Source organism: Oryzias latipes, chromosome 4, assembly GCF_002234675.1.
Source record: "Oryzias latipes chromosome 4, ASM223467v1".
NCBI lineage: Eukaryota > Metazoa > Chordata > Actinopteri > Beloniformes > Adrianichthyidae > Oryzias > Oryzias latipes.
The window spans coordinates 1,234,958-1,249,975 of NC_019862.2; the positions used below are offsets into that span (position 1 = coordinate 1,234,958).

Here is a 15,018-nt window from a genome sequence, read left to right on the forward strand (position 1 = left end):
TATTTCAGAATAGATATAATAATAGAATAAAAAGCCTGGAGTGAGATTCACTAGATTTGAGCAAGCCTCTACCAACTGTAGGCGGTGGACATGCGTTAGTGAACAGTAAAGAAACAAAAGAAGCCCCTCCCTGCTCAGCCAGTGTGAACACCGTGGATTAAACACACGTTACAGAACACGCATTTGGCACGTTGTTGGACGCGGTCACATGCTCTGTGTGTCCATAGCTTAAAAGAGAACGGAGTGGGGATAGATGCTCCTACTTACATCCTCTGCAGCCTCTTTCTTGGCATTGTAAGTGTCCAGGTGCTCCTGCAACTCTAGGACACTGAACTTCAGAGTCTCCAATAGTCCACAAGAAACCAGCTGTAGAAACACGACAGGACAGACACCTCATACATGACGCCACAGCAAAGTCCAGGACATACATTAAAGTGTATGGATAGGAAGGAGCTCTGCATACTCACCGTTTCTGCGTCCATCAACACTGTGGGGCATTGCAAGCAGGACGTCATGACTTCCAGTGAACTAAGGAACTGGTTCCCCATCCGCTGGAGCCTTTCTCCAAGAAAACGAACTGACGAATGTGTGATGGAGCCAAATTTCCTTTGAATACTCTACACCGTAAACAAGAACAACAAGTACATCCATTTAAAACTCCCGTTATTATTCTTCCAAACTCAAAGGAAACATGCTAACCTCAAAGAGTCGGGAAAACACATGGAAAGTGTAAACAGCAGATGACCCATCGGTGTCTGACAGCATCTGGTTAACATGGCAACGCCAAGCATCCTCCTCGCTGTCGTAGGCAACAGGCTGAAATGCTGCTAGAATGGCAGAGAGGAAGGGCGAAGGGGGTGGAGAGGCCTGAATCTCAGAGAAGCAGTCTGCGTCACCTTCATCTTGACTGAAACACACAAACGCACAGGGACCAATGAGCTACAGCATGTTTTACAATGAAGGACAGACAAACACGTCATCAGCCTCACACTGCTGCAGAGCCTGCAGGAACAAAACCGGAGCTCTGAGCCCTGACGGGGTTCTCAGGATTATCATCAGCTAGTAGCATTTAGCATCCCTGATCCCTATCTGACAAGCACCCACATCAAGAACAAATACTCACAGGCCTGTGGAGTGGAACAGCTTGAAGAAACAGACAGAATATAAATATCTAAAGCCCGAACTGCCGAGCGCTGCCACAGACACCGTCTCTGTCCTCATCTTCACCTAAGCTAGCGCCTTTCCCCTCCCTCGTCTGCAGCAGCAGAGCTCCGCACTCATCCCACACAGAGCTGCAGAGTGCTTCATACCAGCTCAGCACACACACAGCTCCCAAATTCACACTATGAACCGAGCCGCTTTCAACCAGTTCTCTCCCTCTCAGTAAGCAGACTGATGCCCTGCAGTTTTCCAGAACCGTTCTTCTCATCTGAACCACATCAGAATAAGAAAAAGGAAAAGCCTTCTGCTCTTCATCTTTACTGCCGTCCTCTGGGGAGAATTGGCCCACCTTGATGAGCAAACACTTCAGGGCTGTGGACCTGAGCCAGACTGTGCTGGGACACCTTCAGAGTTTGAAGAACTCAAGCCAGACCAAAGTTATTGTTGGCAAACAGATTCAGAAACATAGAAAAGGGTTTAAGCTGTGCTGAGGTTGAGTTAAGACGAGTAAACCCAAACGCCTGAGCTGAGATGGTTCTGGTTTGTCTAACACGGTAACTAACACTCAGACAAACATGTCACTCATGCCTTCAGAAGAAAGGGGGTTGTCTCTATGGTGACACCATTGACTATATCAAAGGACTGGACTGAGTGGCCCCTCTCGCCTGGCTTTTTAGAACAGGAAGTACCCGCTGGCTCCAAGAACTCAAAATCCCATAGACTTCTATGAAGAAATAAACAGCTGTTACTCAGTATTTGCCAGAATAACCATTCTTTTTACATGTTCTCCATAATGCTCTTTTTATGATATTTCTTCTGTAGTTCAAGTTATTTAAGTTATAATCTGACCAATAAGAAGCTTCAATTCAGGTATTGGGTCTCACATCTAACATTCTAAGCATCTGATTGACAGTTTTCGCGTAGCCCGCTTTCAAGGGGTAGGAGTGCGACCTCCCAACAAGCTCACTCCTGATTGGCAAGAGTGGTTGCCGATGATGCAAACCGACTCGGACAAATTACTTCTGGGTGACAGCATTTGGCTCCAACTAGTGTCTGTATCGCAAAAACATGGCGACTGAATTGACTGCATTTCACTGGAACAGGAAGTGAACCATTTTCAACGGATGACGGCCCACTGACTCCATTAATCACCAATGGATCCTGGACAGCCTCTTAAACAGCGATGACTTCTTCTGCTTCTACACACCAGCTAACTTCTGCACCCTGCAATAGCTTCCTCTAAGGCCAACCTTTACACAATCCTGACTTTTTCCTTTGTTTGACATATGTCACCTTGTTTTTATCATTTCAACTGGACTGGATGATGATGAACTCTAACATCTGAAGGCTCCAGACCAGAGTGTGTCACAAGCAGATTCAACCAGAAGTACCTTTTATGAAGGTAGTGAGGCAGTACTTTCTGATGTCCTTTTGCTGCAGTAGAATAACTTCGGGCCTTCTGAATACTTTTAGAATACTTTTGATTTATTTTTAACTCCAGCAAATAACACTGCAGCTTATCCTACGTGTATACCTGGTAAAACCAATACGCCAGGAAATCCTCAGGCCAACGGACAACAATGATGGTTGAGCACGTCATTTTGAAACACTACATGATCACTAGGGATGCCACATTATTGGTTTGCAGACGAACTGCATGTTACACTGTTGAACCGAATCATGTGGAAAGTGAATCATCCCTAAGGATTGTGTTAAAATGATATTTCTCCTTCATTTGTACTTTGGTGCTTAAAGCTTTTACAATCCTCTGGATTTTGAAAAGACTTTAACCAAACTCCAGCATCATTTCTACAGATTCCTTCACATGACTCAACTCAAACGACAGCGGATTCACAAAAAATGCAGGCAAATAAGCAAAAATTAGACACTGAAGCATTTGCATTAAAAAAATAAAACGCAGGTTTCTTTACCTGGACATGCTAGAGAAATCTGCCTCCTCTTCCTCACAGCGATCGTCCAGCTCCTTCAGGGCCTGAGTCAAGTCGTCTTCCCACACGGAGTCACAGGCGCTGTCCGGATACGGATCCAGCTTGGTTTCAGGTGGTGCCGGAAGACACAGATCCAGGACAGTCTGGGACTCTTCCTCGCAAAGGGAACCTGGCGGTGTGTCGGTAGCTGGCGGGGGAGGGTGGTCCGGAGGAGGGTCCAGTGTCTCCTGAGGGTCCTGTGGGTCTGGAAGGTCGCACAGCTCGAGGGGGTCAGGGGGCAGAGGAGGGGCGCTGGAAAACCCGGTGTCCTCGCTCACACTGCTGCTCAGCTCGTCTGCCGCCGTCACGCTAACAGCGTCCTGAAACACAAGGCCACAAGGGGGCGCTCAGGTGTGTCTCCACAGGTGAGTCACATTCTAAAGACTGCTCTCCTTATTTGCACATCATGGAAGAAGAACACAAAAGCCTCCTTGGAATGCTAAAATTGTTGGCATGACAAACAGCCATAATCCAATAAAATGGACAAGAACTCAAACAAATGGAAAAATGAACTTAAGAGAAGAAATGACACTAAAGGTATACAGCAGCCCCCCTTTACTGGGCGGTTATGTGGCTAAACTAACCAGCGATAGGTGAAATAAGCTAAATGGGATTACAGATGCGTTAAAGACGCACTCCAATGTTGTCATTTTTGGTGTTTTTAACATGATCTTGTGGCATTTGTGTTTCTTTATTCAAATCGGTGTGAGTCATCAGCAGACAAAAAAATGGCGTTGGAAAAACTTAACTGCAAATGTGACATGAAAGTTACTACAGCAAACCACCAGCTTCCTGCTCTGCTCCATTCTGATCATCCACTGTCAGACCAACAGATCCATGAACGTCTGTGTTTTCCTGGTCTGAGCTGGAATCTGGATCAGAACTGGACGGATGGACAGATCTGATGTTTCTGCCATTTTTGTTGCACCGCTAATATAAGGCTGGCCTTGTGAGGGGCAGAAACTATGTCCTAGAAAAACAACAATCATTATTTTAAAAAAACCACCAGGAACACTTTTAAAGTAGTGTCAAAGATGATCAGAGTGGGTCTTTATGGTAGTAGAACCCCTCACTAGGGATGTCCCGCGTCAACAATTTTTATGGGACCGATACGTTTCAGAACTCAACGGTATTGATAATGGTGCCGGCGTAGGGGTGTAGCGATAGCGGCGACACGGCATGCACTACTTGGTTTCCGTGGGTCTAATAAGACAGGCCATCTCTCAGTCTTTCCTCGCTGCACTCCAGTAAAGGGGAGGCGTTGCTCACAGACCCCTCACTCAGACAGATTTTTCTCTGCTGACAGAACAACAAAAGCATACAGATGGATGGACCAAGGTCCAAAGTGTGTCTGCATTTTCCAAAGAAGATCCAGACAGCGCTGTCTGTATTGGTTGGAACAAGTCTGGTTTCTGACAGATAAGTCCAGATAATTTGTATAAAAAGGTGGAAAATGAATACGGCTGCCAGCACTGTAAAAAAAACAATGTCATGTATTGTGATTTTAATGCATTTTCCCGTTTTGTTTTGAACTTTGAATTACTTTCTGTACGAATTGTGCTTTACAAATAAACTTGCCTTGCCTTAAAGAACCTACTGGATTCTAGTTAAAGGACCGTGGCCCAATAACTCCAAAGCGTTTCAGAATAAATGCTACAATTTAAAATCAAACTGTGAAAAACAGATGCTAAGTCTACAAGCAAAATAACCTATTTTGGTTTCTTATCTGATGTTTTTTTCTTTTGGACCGAGGAAAAGCCGGCGTGGCAGGCGGCCAGTACATCAAAGAGACAGCATCTATATTACAGAAAGCTTTTAGAAGTGGTCATTCTGCAGGGACTGAGTAAGAGTATTAATGGTTTTATCGGGGGCTCATTATACTAAGAGCTGTGGCTGTAGGGGAAGGGGGGGTGTCCTTCAGATGACATTGGACCAATGGCTGGTTGAGATTTTCATTCAGATCTGCAGCAGCACCAGCTTGAACAACTACTGCAAAGATTGTGAGAGGGCTAGGAGGCCCCGCCCCCTAAAGAGGGACATCCATTCTGTGCTGTTAGTAGGAGTAAGGAATGTTAGCAGCAGTTCAAAGCAAAGACCAGTGTGTCATGAAGCTGCAGTTAGGATTCAGTTGACTTCATCAGTCAACAGAGCAGCGAGGTTTCTGATACTTACATGTGTGTGAGGGTAAAGCAGCCGCTCTCATGCTTTTTCTGCTGAAACGGTCAGTTTCTGTCTTATTGGGGGGAGCAGTAACAGCTGACCTGAGGTGAGCTTCTGTTTTCGTAGTCTCCCCGATCACATAATCAAGCCCCACCACCTCAAAGGTCAAAGAGCTAAAGAAGCAGCCATCAGCAGCACCACACCCACACCAAAGCAGCCTGGGAAAGTCTGAGCTGGGCTCAAATGAAGATGAAGCAGAAAGGCACGTTTCTAACGCAGCAGTAGATAGCCAGCAAGAAAACGAAGGATTCAACCCGTTCAAATCTCCCTGAAAGCAGCAGATCATCTGTTTCCATCAAAAACAAGCTAGAAGAAGAGCAAAGAGCTGGACAGAAGGAAGAGGCAGATTAAGGGCACCGAGTTTCAGAGATTATTTGCTGCTCCCAATTGACCGCACCTCAGGCAGCTGGCTGCAGGTGCTACTCGAGTGGGTCATCTCCAGACAGGGGAGGGAGGGGACAGAGGGCAGGGGGTGCAGGACAGATGCCTCTTCTGTCATGGCGCTGCTGGGCAATTCCTGGGAGTGCTGCAAAGAGTCCACATGGTTGGACGCAGCGTCGTCAGTGGCGGAGTCGCTGTTTAGCTGCAGAACAGAAACAACAGCTTCAAACATGTGACCTGCACCAGGACAGAGACTTTCAGTGAAAACAGTGAACGGTCTGAAGATCCACTCAACAGTTTTGCTAATAAGACAAACACTTGCTGACATTTCACTGAGATGTTTGTGCAGGTAAAGCAAGAAACACAAACACGCTGCAGCACGACTCTTCCTGTCAGTCTACCAGAAGACGTCAGTCTGCTTGGATTTGCTCATGTGTTAGCATCAAGCTGAAGAGTGCTAACATTTAGGACTTGCTAAAGATGCATGCTGCTTTTGTCATAAAGCCCATTCTCTCCTCGTGCAGAGACCAAGAAGAGCCAAAGAAAGTCCAGCCAGGCGTAGGAAACATGATGGCATTAAGATCATTATCAGCAGCTTCAAAGCAAACCAAAAGGAGGGAGAAAGAGGCTGCTGGACGTTCAAACGTGTGTAAACATAGGAACTGATCCACACCCTAAACTCACTTTACTAAACATCCCTGTAGATGAGACGCTGTTGAGTCTCTCAGTGTCGGTCAGAAATCAAAAAAAGCTGGGATTGTACTGAACAGTTTACAGAAGAGGTGGGGGCAATTATTTTAACTGGCGGGCGACACAGGGTTCTAAAATTCGATAGAAGGGCCGGACCAGGAGCAGATGTGTGGAGTGAGACAGATATAACATGGAATGTAGATGAAAACATTTGGATTGAAAATTATATTCTAAAACAGAATATTCTAGAGTGTTTAGTTTAAAACTTGTGTTCCCATTTTAGATCAATTTTTAATTGCAAAGCCCTTTGGAACCTTCAAGGAGTTATAAAGTGCTATTTGAATAAAGTTTCATTCATTCATGATTCTTTTAAAAAAAAAAACATTATTATGAAATAAAACAATGACCAAATAACACTATGATTTTCAAAGACAAATATTCAGAAAAAATATACGGATACATTAAAAACACACAAAAAGCCATAAAAAGTCGATCCTCTCCAGTCATAATGCTAATCAAGCCTTTGAGGGCCACAGCTCCGTCACTCATCTAACGGTTTGCGTAGCTGCGCTGTGTCCTGCATGTCTGTTTCTCATCCAGTACTAATGAAAAAAGCTTCCATGTCTTCTGCTGCAGCTATACATATATCTGTGTTACTTTTTCACCAGTACAGTTTCCTCGTTTATTGCAGGAGTTATGTTCTAAAAATAACCCGTGATCGGTGAAATCCACAGAGTCTGATTCCAGACGTTTATGGCAGTAAAACTCCTTACTGCCTAAATACACTTTTCTCACACAGACATGAACATTTTCACTCTTTTCTCTGGTTTAAATTCTCAAACCTTCATAGAAATGTGGTCCAGGATCTTAGAATGAAAACAAAGATCTGATTGATCACAGATTTCTGATCTGAAGAGCTCTGTGTTTCTGTACAGGAGACACAGAGGAGATTGATTGACAAGGTCTCCAGCCAATCAGGACACAGAACAGAGTACGCTGTTTAAAGAAAGCAGCATGATCGCTCTGAAAGAACGAGCTAATCAGGGAAAGATGAACTGCTACATAGAAAGGAAAGACTGTCTTCTGTTCTGTTTGACAGAGACTTTAGAGGTTTTCCGATCGGGACACAGACTGCAGAGGGGGGAAGAAAATGTTACGTTTTGATCGTGTGGCCTGATTAAAAAAAATAAAAAACATGGGTCTCTGACATCGTTCAGTGGGCCGGACCAAACATGGAGGTGGGCTGGATGCAGCCCGCGGGGCGCACTTTGCCAGCCCTGGTCTACAGTGATCCTCGCTATGCCGCATTTCACAGTCTCACTCATTTTGAATGCTTTTTTTTTACAGTGCATTGTGCTCTGCATCCTGAGGCTAAAGGCCTTGTCAATCAATCTCCTCTGTGTCATATTTTCTTTACAGAATGTGTTCATTTAGTCAGAGTCACGATCAGATCTTTGTTTTCCGGACCAAGTGGCTCTTTTAGGGTCAAAGTTCGCAGACCCTTATTTTAGTGCAACAGCAACAGTGATGAAGTGGATCTTTTTTAGTTAACTTGAATTGAAAGAAAACTGAATATTTTCGCCTACAGTAAAGTCACTATCCAAAACCCAGAAGATAAAACCCTGTTAGATCATTCTTGTCATTCACATGTCCCAGCTTCTTCTGTTTGAGCCCCCAGTGTGCCTGACATTTCAGTACTTACCATGAAAACCTTCATTTGCGTGAAACATAAACTCAGTAACAAACGGGGAGTGACAGGGCTGAGATGTGAAGAAGCAGCAGGCCCGGCTCAGTATGCACGCACACGCACGCACACGCACACGCACACCATGCCAGCAGGCTGCGTGGCAAGCATGGGGGGTCTGATCAGAGTGAGACTTACAAGGCCAGAGTGTCTGAGAACCTGGCTAGCGCTCAGTACCTCCTCCTCAGAAGATTCATCCGTGTCCTCGTGGTTGGTCAGATTCAGGCTCGGCGTGCTGCCGGTGTACTGGCATTCCTGCAACGACGGCGTGTCCGCTTTGTCCATGCTGTCGATCGAACGGCGCCGTACCCCCCAGTTGAAGTTGTCCATGCTCTCCCCCTACAGGAAAACCAGGCCAACAGCAATGAGAATTCTCATGTGAGGCAGATAAACCATGACCGCACAAACACACGCCACTGATGCATCCACAATGTAAACACGGATGACAAATGCTGACGGGGCGCTTTTCCTGCACATTTTAGGGTAAAACTGTGTTCCCACTGAACGAGACTTGCGCGTCCATCCTCAGCGTTAAGTAAATATACAAACACAATTTGAGGTCCTGTGGCGTGATTCCAGCAGAAGACGCAGACTGGCTGCAGTGCGTTTAAGGCAATGCGAAAAAGCAGCGTGATGGAAAAATTTGCTAGTTCATGTGTCTGAACTCTGGCGAAGGCGTTGCATCGTGTCAACCAATCAGGAACTCAGCTTTGGCCAGTAACATGCTGATGATGTCATCAGCAGGTGGAGGGCAAAACCAACATGGAGGAGAATCTGATCAATCTTGTCTTGAGCTTGAAGATATTTTTGTTTTTTGAATGGAGACAAAAATAAAAAGTTCCTCTAATGTCATTTCAGTGGTTACCCATGATTTGTGGAGAATAAACTAACCTGATGTCTCAACATCATCTGTGTCTTCCATACATTGACTGTAAATCAAATATCCAGTCAAAGCTTCCATGTAGAGATGAGGCTAAAACCCTTTGACGGTAGCTCCTCCCACATGCGTCAGGAGAGTCAAGTTTACGGACACAATTCACAAAACAACGGCGGTGGACACAAATTTGCAGTGCTATTGGCATTTGGTGTGGAAAACGTATGAATGGAAAGGGATGCAAACTTTTAAAACTAAAGTAAGGGTTGACAGTCACAACAGAATCAGAAGATTACCGTCTTTCATTAGACGACCACACAAGTGAACGGCAGGGAACAAAATGACAAGAGGTGTTTTCTGTGCAACGTTTGAGCCTCACACTTACCTGGAGCTCCTTGAGGCAAGAGAGGAAAAGAACAGGTATGTTAGTTTCCTTACAACTTTGTTGTATTTTTAACAATATTATCACAAGACAGTGAAACAGACAAAGTACTGAATGAATAAGACATTCATACGGCGCGTTAAAGTTTGGTTTACCCTTTACCAACAGCCACACCTACATAACACACGCTCTTTGATATACCGCAATTCTTCAACCGTTCACGCAGTCAACATGGATCCGCTGATTGACACTATTTCCAATAGTTAAGGGCAAAGCCCTTTTTGTAGCATCAGAATCCGCTGGAATAACATTAATTGCGTAAAGAGCTGAAGTGTTGCAGTAGTGGAAAGAATGTCAACACTGGAGCTGAAGCTCTGGAGTTAAAGGGTTAGTGAGAAGTGTCTCAATCTTTTGAGAGTTTGAACTGAAACATCAGATGGAGCTTTTTTTCCTCCACTGTCTACCTTGGTAAGAACATTCAGGTCAGAGCCTTCAGCCCCATTTTCCTTTCTGCAAATTCTCACCTCAACATCTTCCAACTCCACATCTAAGAAGTCAAAGTCCTTAAAGACACCAAACTGCTGCTCGCTGCCTGTATCCTCTCCCAGCATCTCCTCCTCCCCGGTCACCTCCTCCACAGTGGGTATAAGGCTGGTCTGCTGATCTGCAGAGTCCAGATCCTCACTGGATGAGAAAACCACCTGAAAGACGAGCAGGGAAATTAAAGACCTTCCATTGCACCTTCAGAAAGACAGACATGCATGATGGTTACAGAGACCTTTTCTGAGCCTATAGAGTAGGAGAGCAGTCTTACAGATGGATTTTTGGGAATGCCAGATTCTGGACCGCATAGAGACAGGACATTCATCAGCCTCTCTCTAGTTCTCCTCTGAAACCACAACAGAACATAAGGTGAGAAATGCTAAACGTGAGCTTAGACCAGGGCTCATCAGTGTTTATGACATGAAGTACCAATTCCAAATTCTGTACCATCACCAACCATTATGTCAACTCCAATACAAAGAAATACACAGACATTTCCAATAGATGGGAATTCTCAAATAATATTTTGGTATTAACTCATAAAAGTGCTTTCAGAACAATATTGCAGTAGGAAAATAAGTCAAACTTGAAATACTACTGCAACTATGTTTAAAACCAAAAGTACAATAGGATTGGATACATCAGGACAAAATACCATCAATATTTCTTAGAACTTCATAACCATTGACATTAAAAAAATAAGCACATTTTGTCTTATTCATCTTTTGTTATACCATGGGCCGGGTGAATACTCGATTCTGATTGGCTGCTGGGTGTGCATTAAAAAGTGATATACCACAGGATAACCGCACGGTGAAAAAAGAAGTTCCGGTCACCTAGCTTAAATGTTTCTTATCACTGCGCCGGCTTCTTTAAAACAACCTTTATCTTCATCATCTGGACAAAAACAAGCAGTAAGAGGTGAACTTTCTCTCTGTACTGATGCTTTATTCAACCCATCGGAAAGATAACAGGGCTCGACATAGCCATTTGTCCGCTGGCCCGGTCCTGTTTTTCGAGCAGTACGGACCACAAGACTTTATTTTTTACTTGTCCGCTCGGGCCACTAAAATATCTAACAATTAATACATTTTTCACCTTTTACAATAAAGTATATTTTGCGAAAACGTGTAGATTTGCCTCGTCTTTATAATTCACTTTTTCTGCTAGTCCTGTGTTCAGACTTCAAGGGTTTCTATGGGAAACCTTTTATCACTCTTCTCCTCCTCTCCCGCCTGCGCGCGCGGCTTTCACTGCCGAGCTCCACGCGGCACGCGCTCACTCAATTTTTTTCCCAAACTTTATTGAATGTAACAATTCAATACAAAACAATGTTAAACAGCAACAACGAAGGAACAAGCCAGTGGGTTATTATTACATTTTAGGCAGATATATTTAAACTGACACACATATCATCGCGCCCCCTGGTGGTTTTTCACCGCGATGATCATAAATCCAACACCGTCACTGAAGAGAGACTGAAGCATGTCAGAGATGTGGAAGACATGGCAGGAATAGATAGGAATATGTTGGATGGAGTAGTGGGTATAATTAGTACTATGGACAGCAAGATATTTAATGAATGCATTGAAGATGAAACTGTATGCACTAAGCTTTAAGCTGAATGTCAAAGAATCAAAGGCAACTCAAAATACCTGAATCTCAGACTCAAATGGAGTATAAGGTCAAACTACTTAATTTTGTTTTTCTTTACAACACTGTAAGCAGTAAGTATTTCTAGTTAGCTGAATGATCTCAGTAATTTAATTGTATTTAATTTTTCAATTATTTAATTTAATTAGGTAACTAAAGTAACTAAAAAGTAAATGTAACTTTGCAACAGTAACAAAAAGCAGAACCTTAAGGCAGTCAGGGCAAAAAAGTCAAAACTTCTTAACTATTGATTAGGAACAAATGTGAAATAGCAGTGATTAGAAGCAGCATGAAAACTTCTTAACTAGTGTTAACTACTTCACTGCAGCGCTCTCTTCAAAAAATCTGAAACAGACTAGAGCAGATTTAAGTTTGATATGCTCTATTTTTAGTCATTGAAAAGTGTATAAATAAGTGCTAGATGTCACCAGAATGCACCAAATTGCACCATATTAAAATTTTCCGGGGGGGCATGCCCCCAGACCCCCCTAAAGTTGCAAGCACCTGCGGAGCGGCGGGTCTCGCTGTGCGCGGAGTCGGGCCAGTAACTTTCAAAAACTACTGGCCCTGTGGGCCAGTGCAAATTTCTGGGCTATGTCAACCCCTGGATAAGCATATATATATCGCTTTATATCGCCGTATCTTGACTACAGCGGTGGTGCTGCGCGACGCGGACTATTTGTTACGTGGTGCGGCGCACCTTTTGTGTGTCTTTTGTGAGAAAAGCGATCCAAATCGGAAAAAAACAAGAATTAAGGACTAAAAACTGGTTGATGTTTATTGCTTTTGTAAGGGGCCATGATATAAACAGGTTAACGGCCTTCAAAGTGTGCATTATTACTTTTTAATGCACTTTGCGGAAGCAACTGTCCTCCGCTTTGAGTCGGACGGTTCAGGCTTCCACGTTAAAAAGTGATAATGCACACTTTGTTGGCCATTAACCCTTAGTTAGATTATGAAACAGAGCCTGAGTAACTTAAGTTACTTAAGTTAAGATTCTATGATGGGGCGTTTATGGCATGTAAAATGTAAAATTTTTTACTTTTAGTTCGTTTTCTACTTTTAGTAAGATCGTTGTTCTACAGTTCATACATTTCATGTTAACATTTGGCAAAACAGACAAAGTCTGGGTTTAATCTGACCTTGATTGGTTTTTATTCAACAAACTGAACTTATAACTTCATAAATGTTGGCTGCTGTGACCTCAAAGACATGACCAAAAAACTGCTAAGCAGCTCACGGATCAGCTTAGCTGTTCCCGTCACACATGCGCTCGCCTTCCTCGCTCCCATCAGCCCACCTTTCATCTCAGCTGACAGGTGGGCCAATCTCACGTTTTCATTTCACAGCGTTTTTTTCCTACAATGCGCATGAATTTAAATCGCCCGTTCATGATGGCTGATGCAGAAAAGTGTCAGCATTTTTAGAGGTGGGCGGGGTTAAGCAGCAGTGCTGCGTGATTGGACCATTTCCTCATGATCCCATAGGGGGAAAAGCTCATTGTGAGAGGAGATTGTCACAAATCCTAAGGATGCAAACAGAGGACAGATCAAGTACTAAGGGTTGTCACAGTGTCACTGCCTTTCCCTCTGCGCGCCCCCGCCTGCCCAACCCTGCTCTACAGGATGGGACTGTGGCTCATGCTGGGGTTTGGTAGAGATTGGAATTAAGTCTAACTCATTCTCTAAAAACAAAAAAACTGAAGGGAAACCTACAAGTGGCTAAGCATGTGTGCAGTATGCCACACCCTGAAATAGTTGATGAATTTAACAGTACCTGTGAGAGTTGAGGCCTCTTCCAGCTGACTTGAACCAGGCCCGTGGAGTTGGACCCCGATGATGTGGAGGAGGTGCTTCTAGTCACAGCGATCACTTGGGCCTTCCCATTCCGTCCTGCTGCTGTACGCTGGTCCCCATATTTGTGTCCTATAATAGGTGTCTGCAAATCCACGCATGTTAGGAATGAGATGAAGACAAACCAGGGTGTGTCACTCTGGGGGGGGCATCACCTCTGAGATGTCGAAGTGGAAGTCCAGAGTTTTGCCAGGCAACTCCTTAGAAGAGTTGTTGAAAATACGAGTGAAGGCAATTTCAGGAGAGCTGCAAGACTCGGAGCTGTAGGAGCGCTGCACGTCGTCCGGCACCACCAGGCTGGCTGAGCGAGACACAACCAGCTTCAGAATGTTCTGGGCCTCTCTCCAGTGAGGGCTCTGCAAAAATGCAGTGAGATGGTTGGAACGGTTCAAAGAGGATTTCACATTAGAGACAAACTGACCCTTAAGACTGGAGTTCCAGCCTGTGTGTGATCTATGGCAACTCCATGAAGCAGAAACCAAGCTGCACGGCCACCAATGTCCCGATCTCACCAAACTCTGATATTAAACTCAAACTTTATTTATTTATATAGCGCCTTTCTTTCATTTCAGTTAAAAACACAAAGCACTTAACATAAAAGCAGATAAAATAGTCATAAAAAATAAAAACGATTACAAACACAAAACACAGGACAATCACACAAAGATGGGACCCCTCCCTCACCAGGTTGGGTAAACCAAAGAGCAGTACAATAATCAAAACAACTAAAAATAAAAGCATCAGCATCTCTGTACTGGCAAGAGAGAGGAACGGGCGACTCTGGCAATGTTTTTGAGATGATAAAATCCTGTCTTAACGACACTTAATGTGTGGATGAAATTTAGCTTATTTAAAAAGTAGGTTTCTCACACATTGAGAAGTTTAAAATTCCCAAGTTTGGGTAAAATCTTCTCTCTCTTGTCTTCAGGACCAATGATTAAAACTTTAGTTTTGTCCTGGTTGAGCTGTAGGAAGTTTTCTGCCATCCACGACTTTATGTCTAAAATACATTTTAAGAGTGTTAACAGGTTCAAGGTCATCAGGAGATACGCAGATGTAAAGCTGTGTATCATTAAGATATGCAAAGCATTCTCACCTAACCTTTTGTTATAAATACTTTCCTAAAAAACAAAATGAAGTTAAAGGAAGAGAAGAAAACGAAAACCCGCCACCCATTACTTCAATGCCCCCAAATTCTTGACAGAATCAGAAGCCAGAGGCTAACACCCATTCAAATAAAGATGTAAAGATGTCCTGATTAAACTTTGGAAGAGCGTCATCACTACCGTCTGCCACATCAGAGGAGGGATGAAACAGAGGCGGCACCGCCAACAAACACTGTTCTAGAGTGGAAATGGGCCAAGGGGGCCAATAGGATCAAAACCCCGCCTCCACGCAAACTCTGACAGCTACAAGCTATATTGAAACTGGAAATTGAGGACACAAAAAACAAAAGTTGAAAATCCAACTCAGCAGCTCATACCAATACACTTTTTTTTTCTCATTTAGTAATAGTTTTAGGTTTGCAG

The 15,018-nt window shown here is 43.8% G+C and overlaps 1 protein-coding gene across 17 annotated transcripts in view; it reads right to left on the reverse strand.

Annotated features, from left to right (window-relative positions):
* The window catches only part of fryl (FRY like transcription coactivator), a 93,703-nt gene that overhangs the window by 13,049 nt on the left and 65,636 nt on the right, over positions 1 to 15,018 (reverse strand). For 8 of the 17 annotated variants that reach the window (XM_023953917.1, XM_023953913.1, XM_023953909.1 and 5 more), the window contains 11 exons: positions 13,645 to 13,845; positions 13,413 to 13,574; positions 10,219 to 10,329; positions 9,965 to 10,141; positions 9,444 to 9,452; positions 8,323 to 8,523; positions 5,767 to 5,952; positions 3,093 to 3,469; positions 700 to 907; positions 468 to 617; positions 268 to 366 (listed from right to left, as the gene is read on the reverse strand). In XM_023953917.1, coding sequence (XP_023809685.1) covers positions 268 to 366; positions 468 to 617; positions 700 to 907; positions 3,093 to 3,469; positions 5,767 to 5,952; positions 8,323 to 8,523; positions 9,444 to 9,452; positions 9,965 to 10,141; positions 10,219 to 10,329; positions 13,413 to 13,574; positions 13,645 to 13,845 — 1,881 coding nt within the window. The remainder of the gene's footprint in view (positions 1 to 267; positions 367 to 467; positions 618 to 699; positions 908 to 3,092; positions 3,470 to 5,766; positions 5,953 to 8,322; positions 8,524 to 9,443; positions 9,453 to 9,964; positions 10,142 to 10,218; positions 10,330 to 13,412; positions 13,575 to 13,644; positions 13,846 to 15,018) is intronic. The other 9 variants (XM_023953919.1, XM_023953910.1, XM_023953912.1 and 6 more) reach the window with 6 other exon arrangements.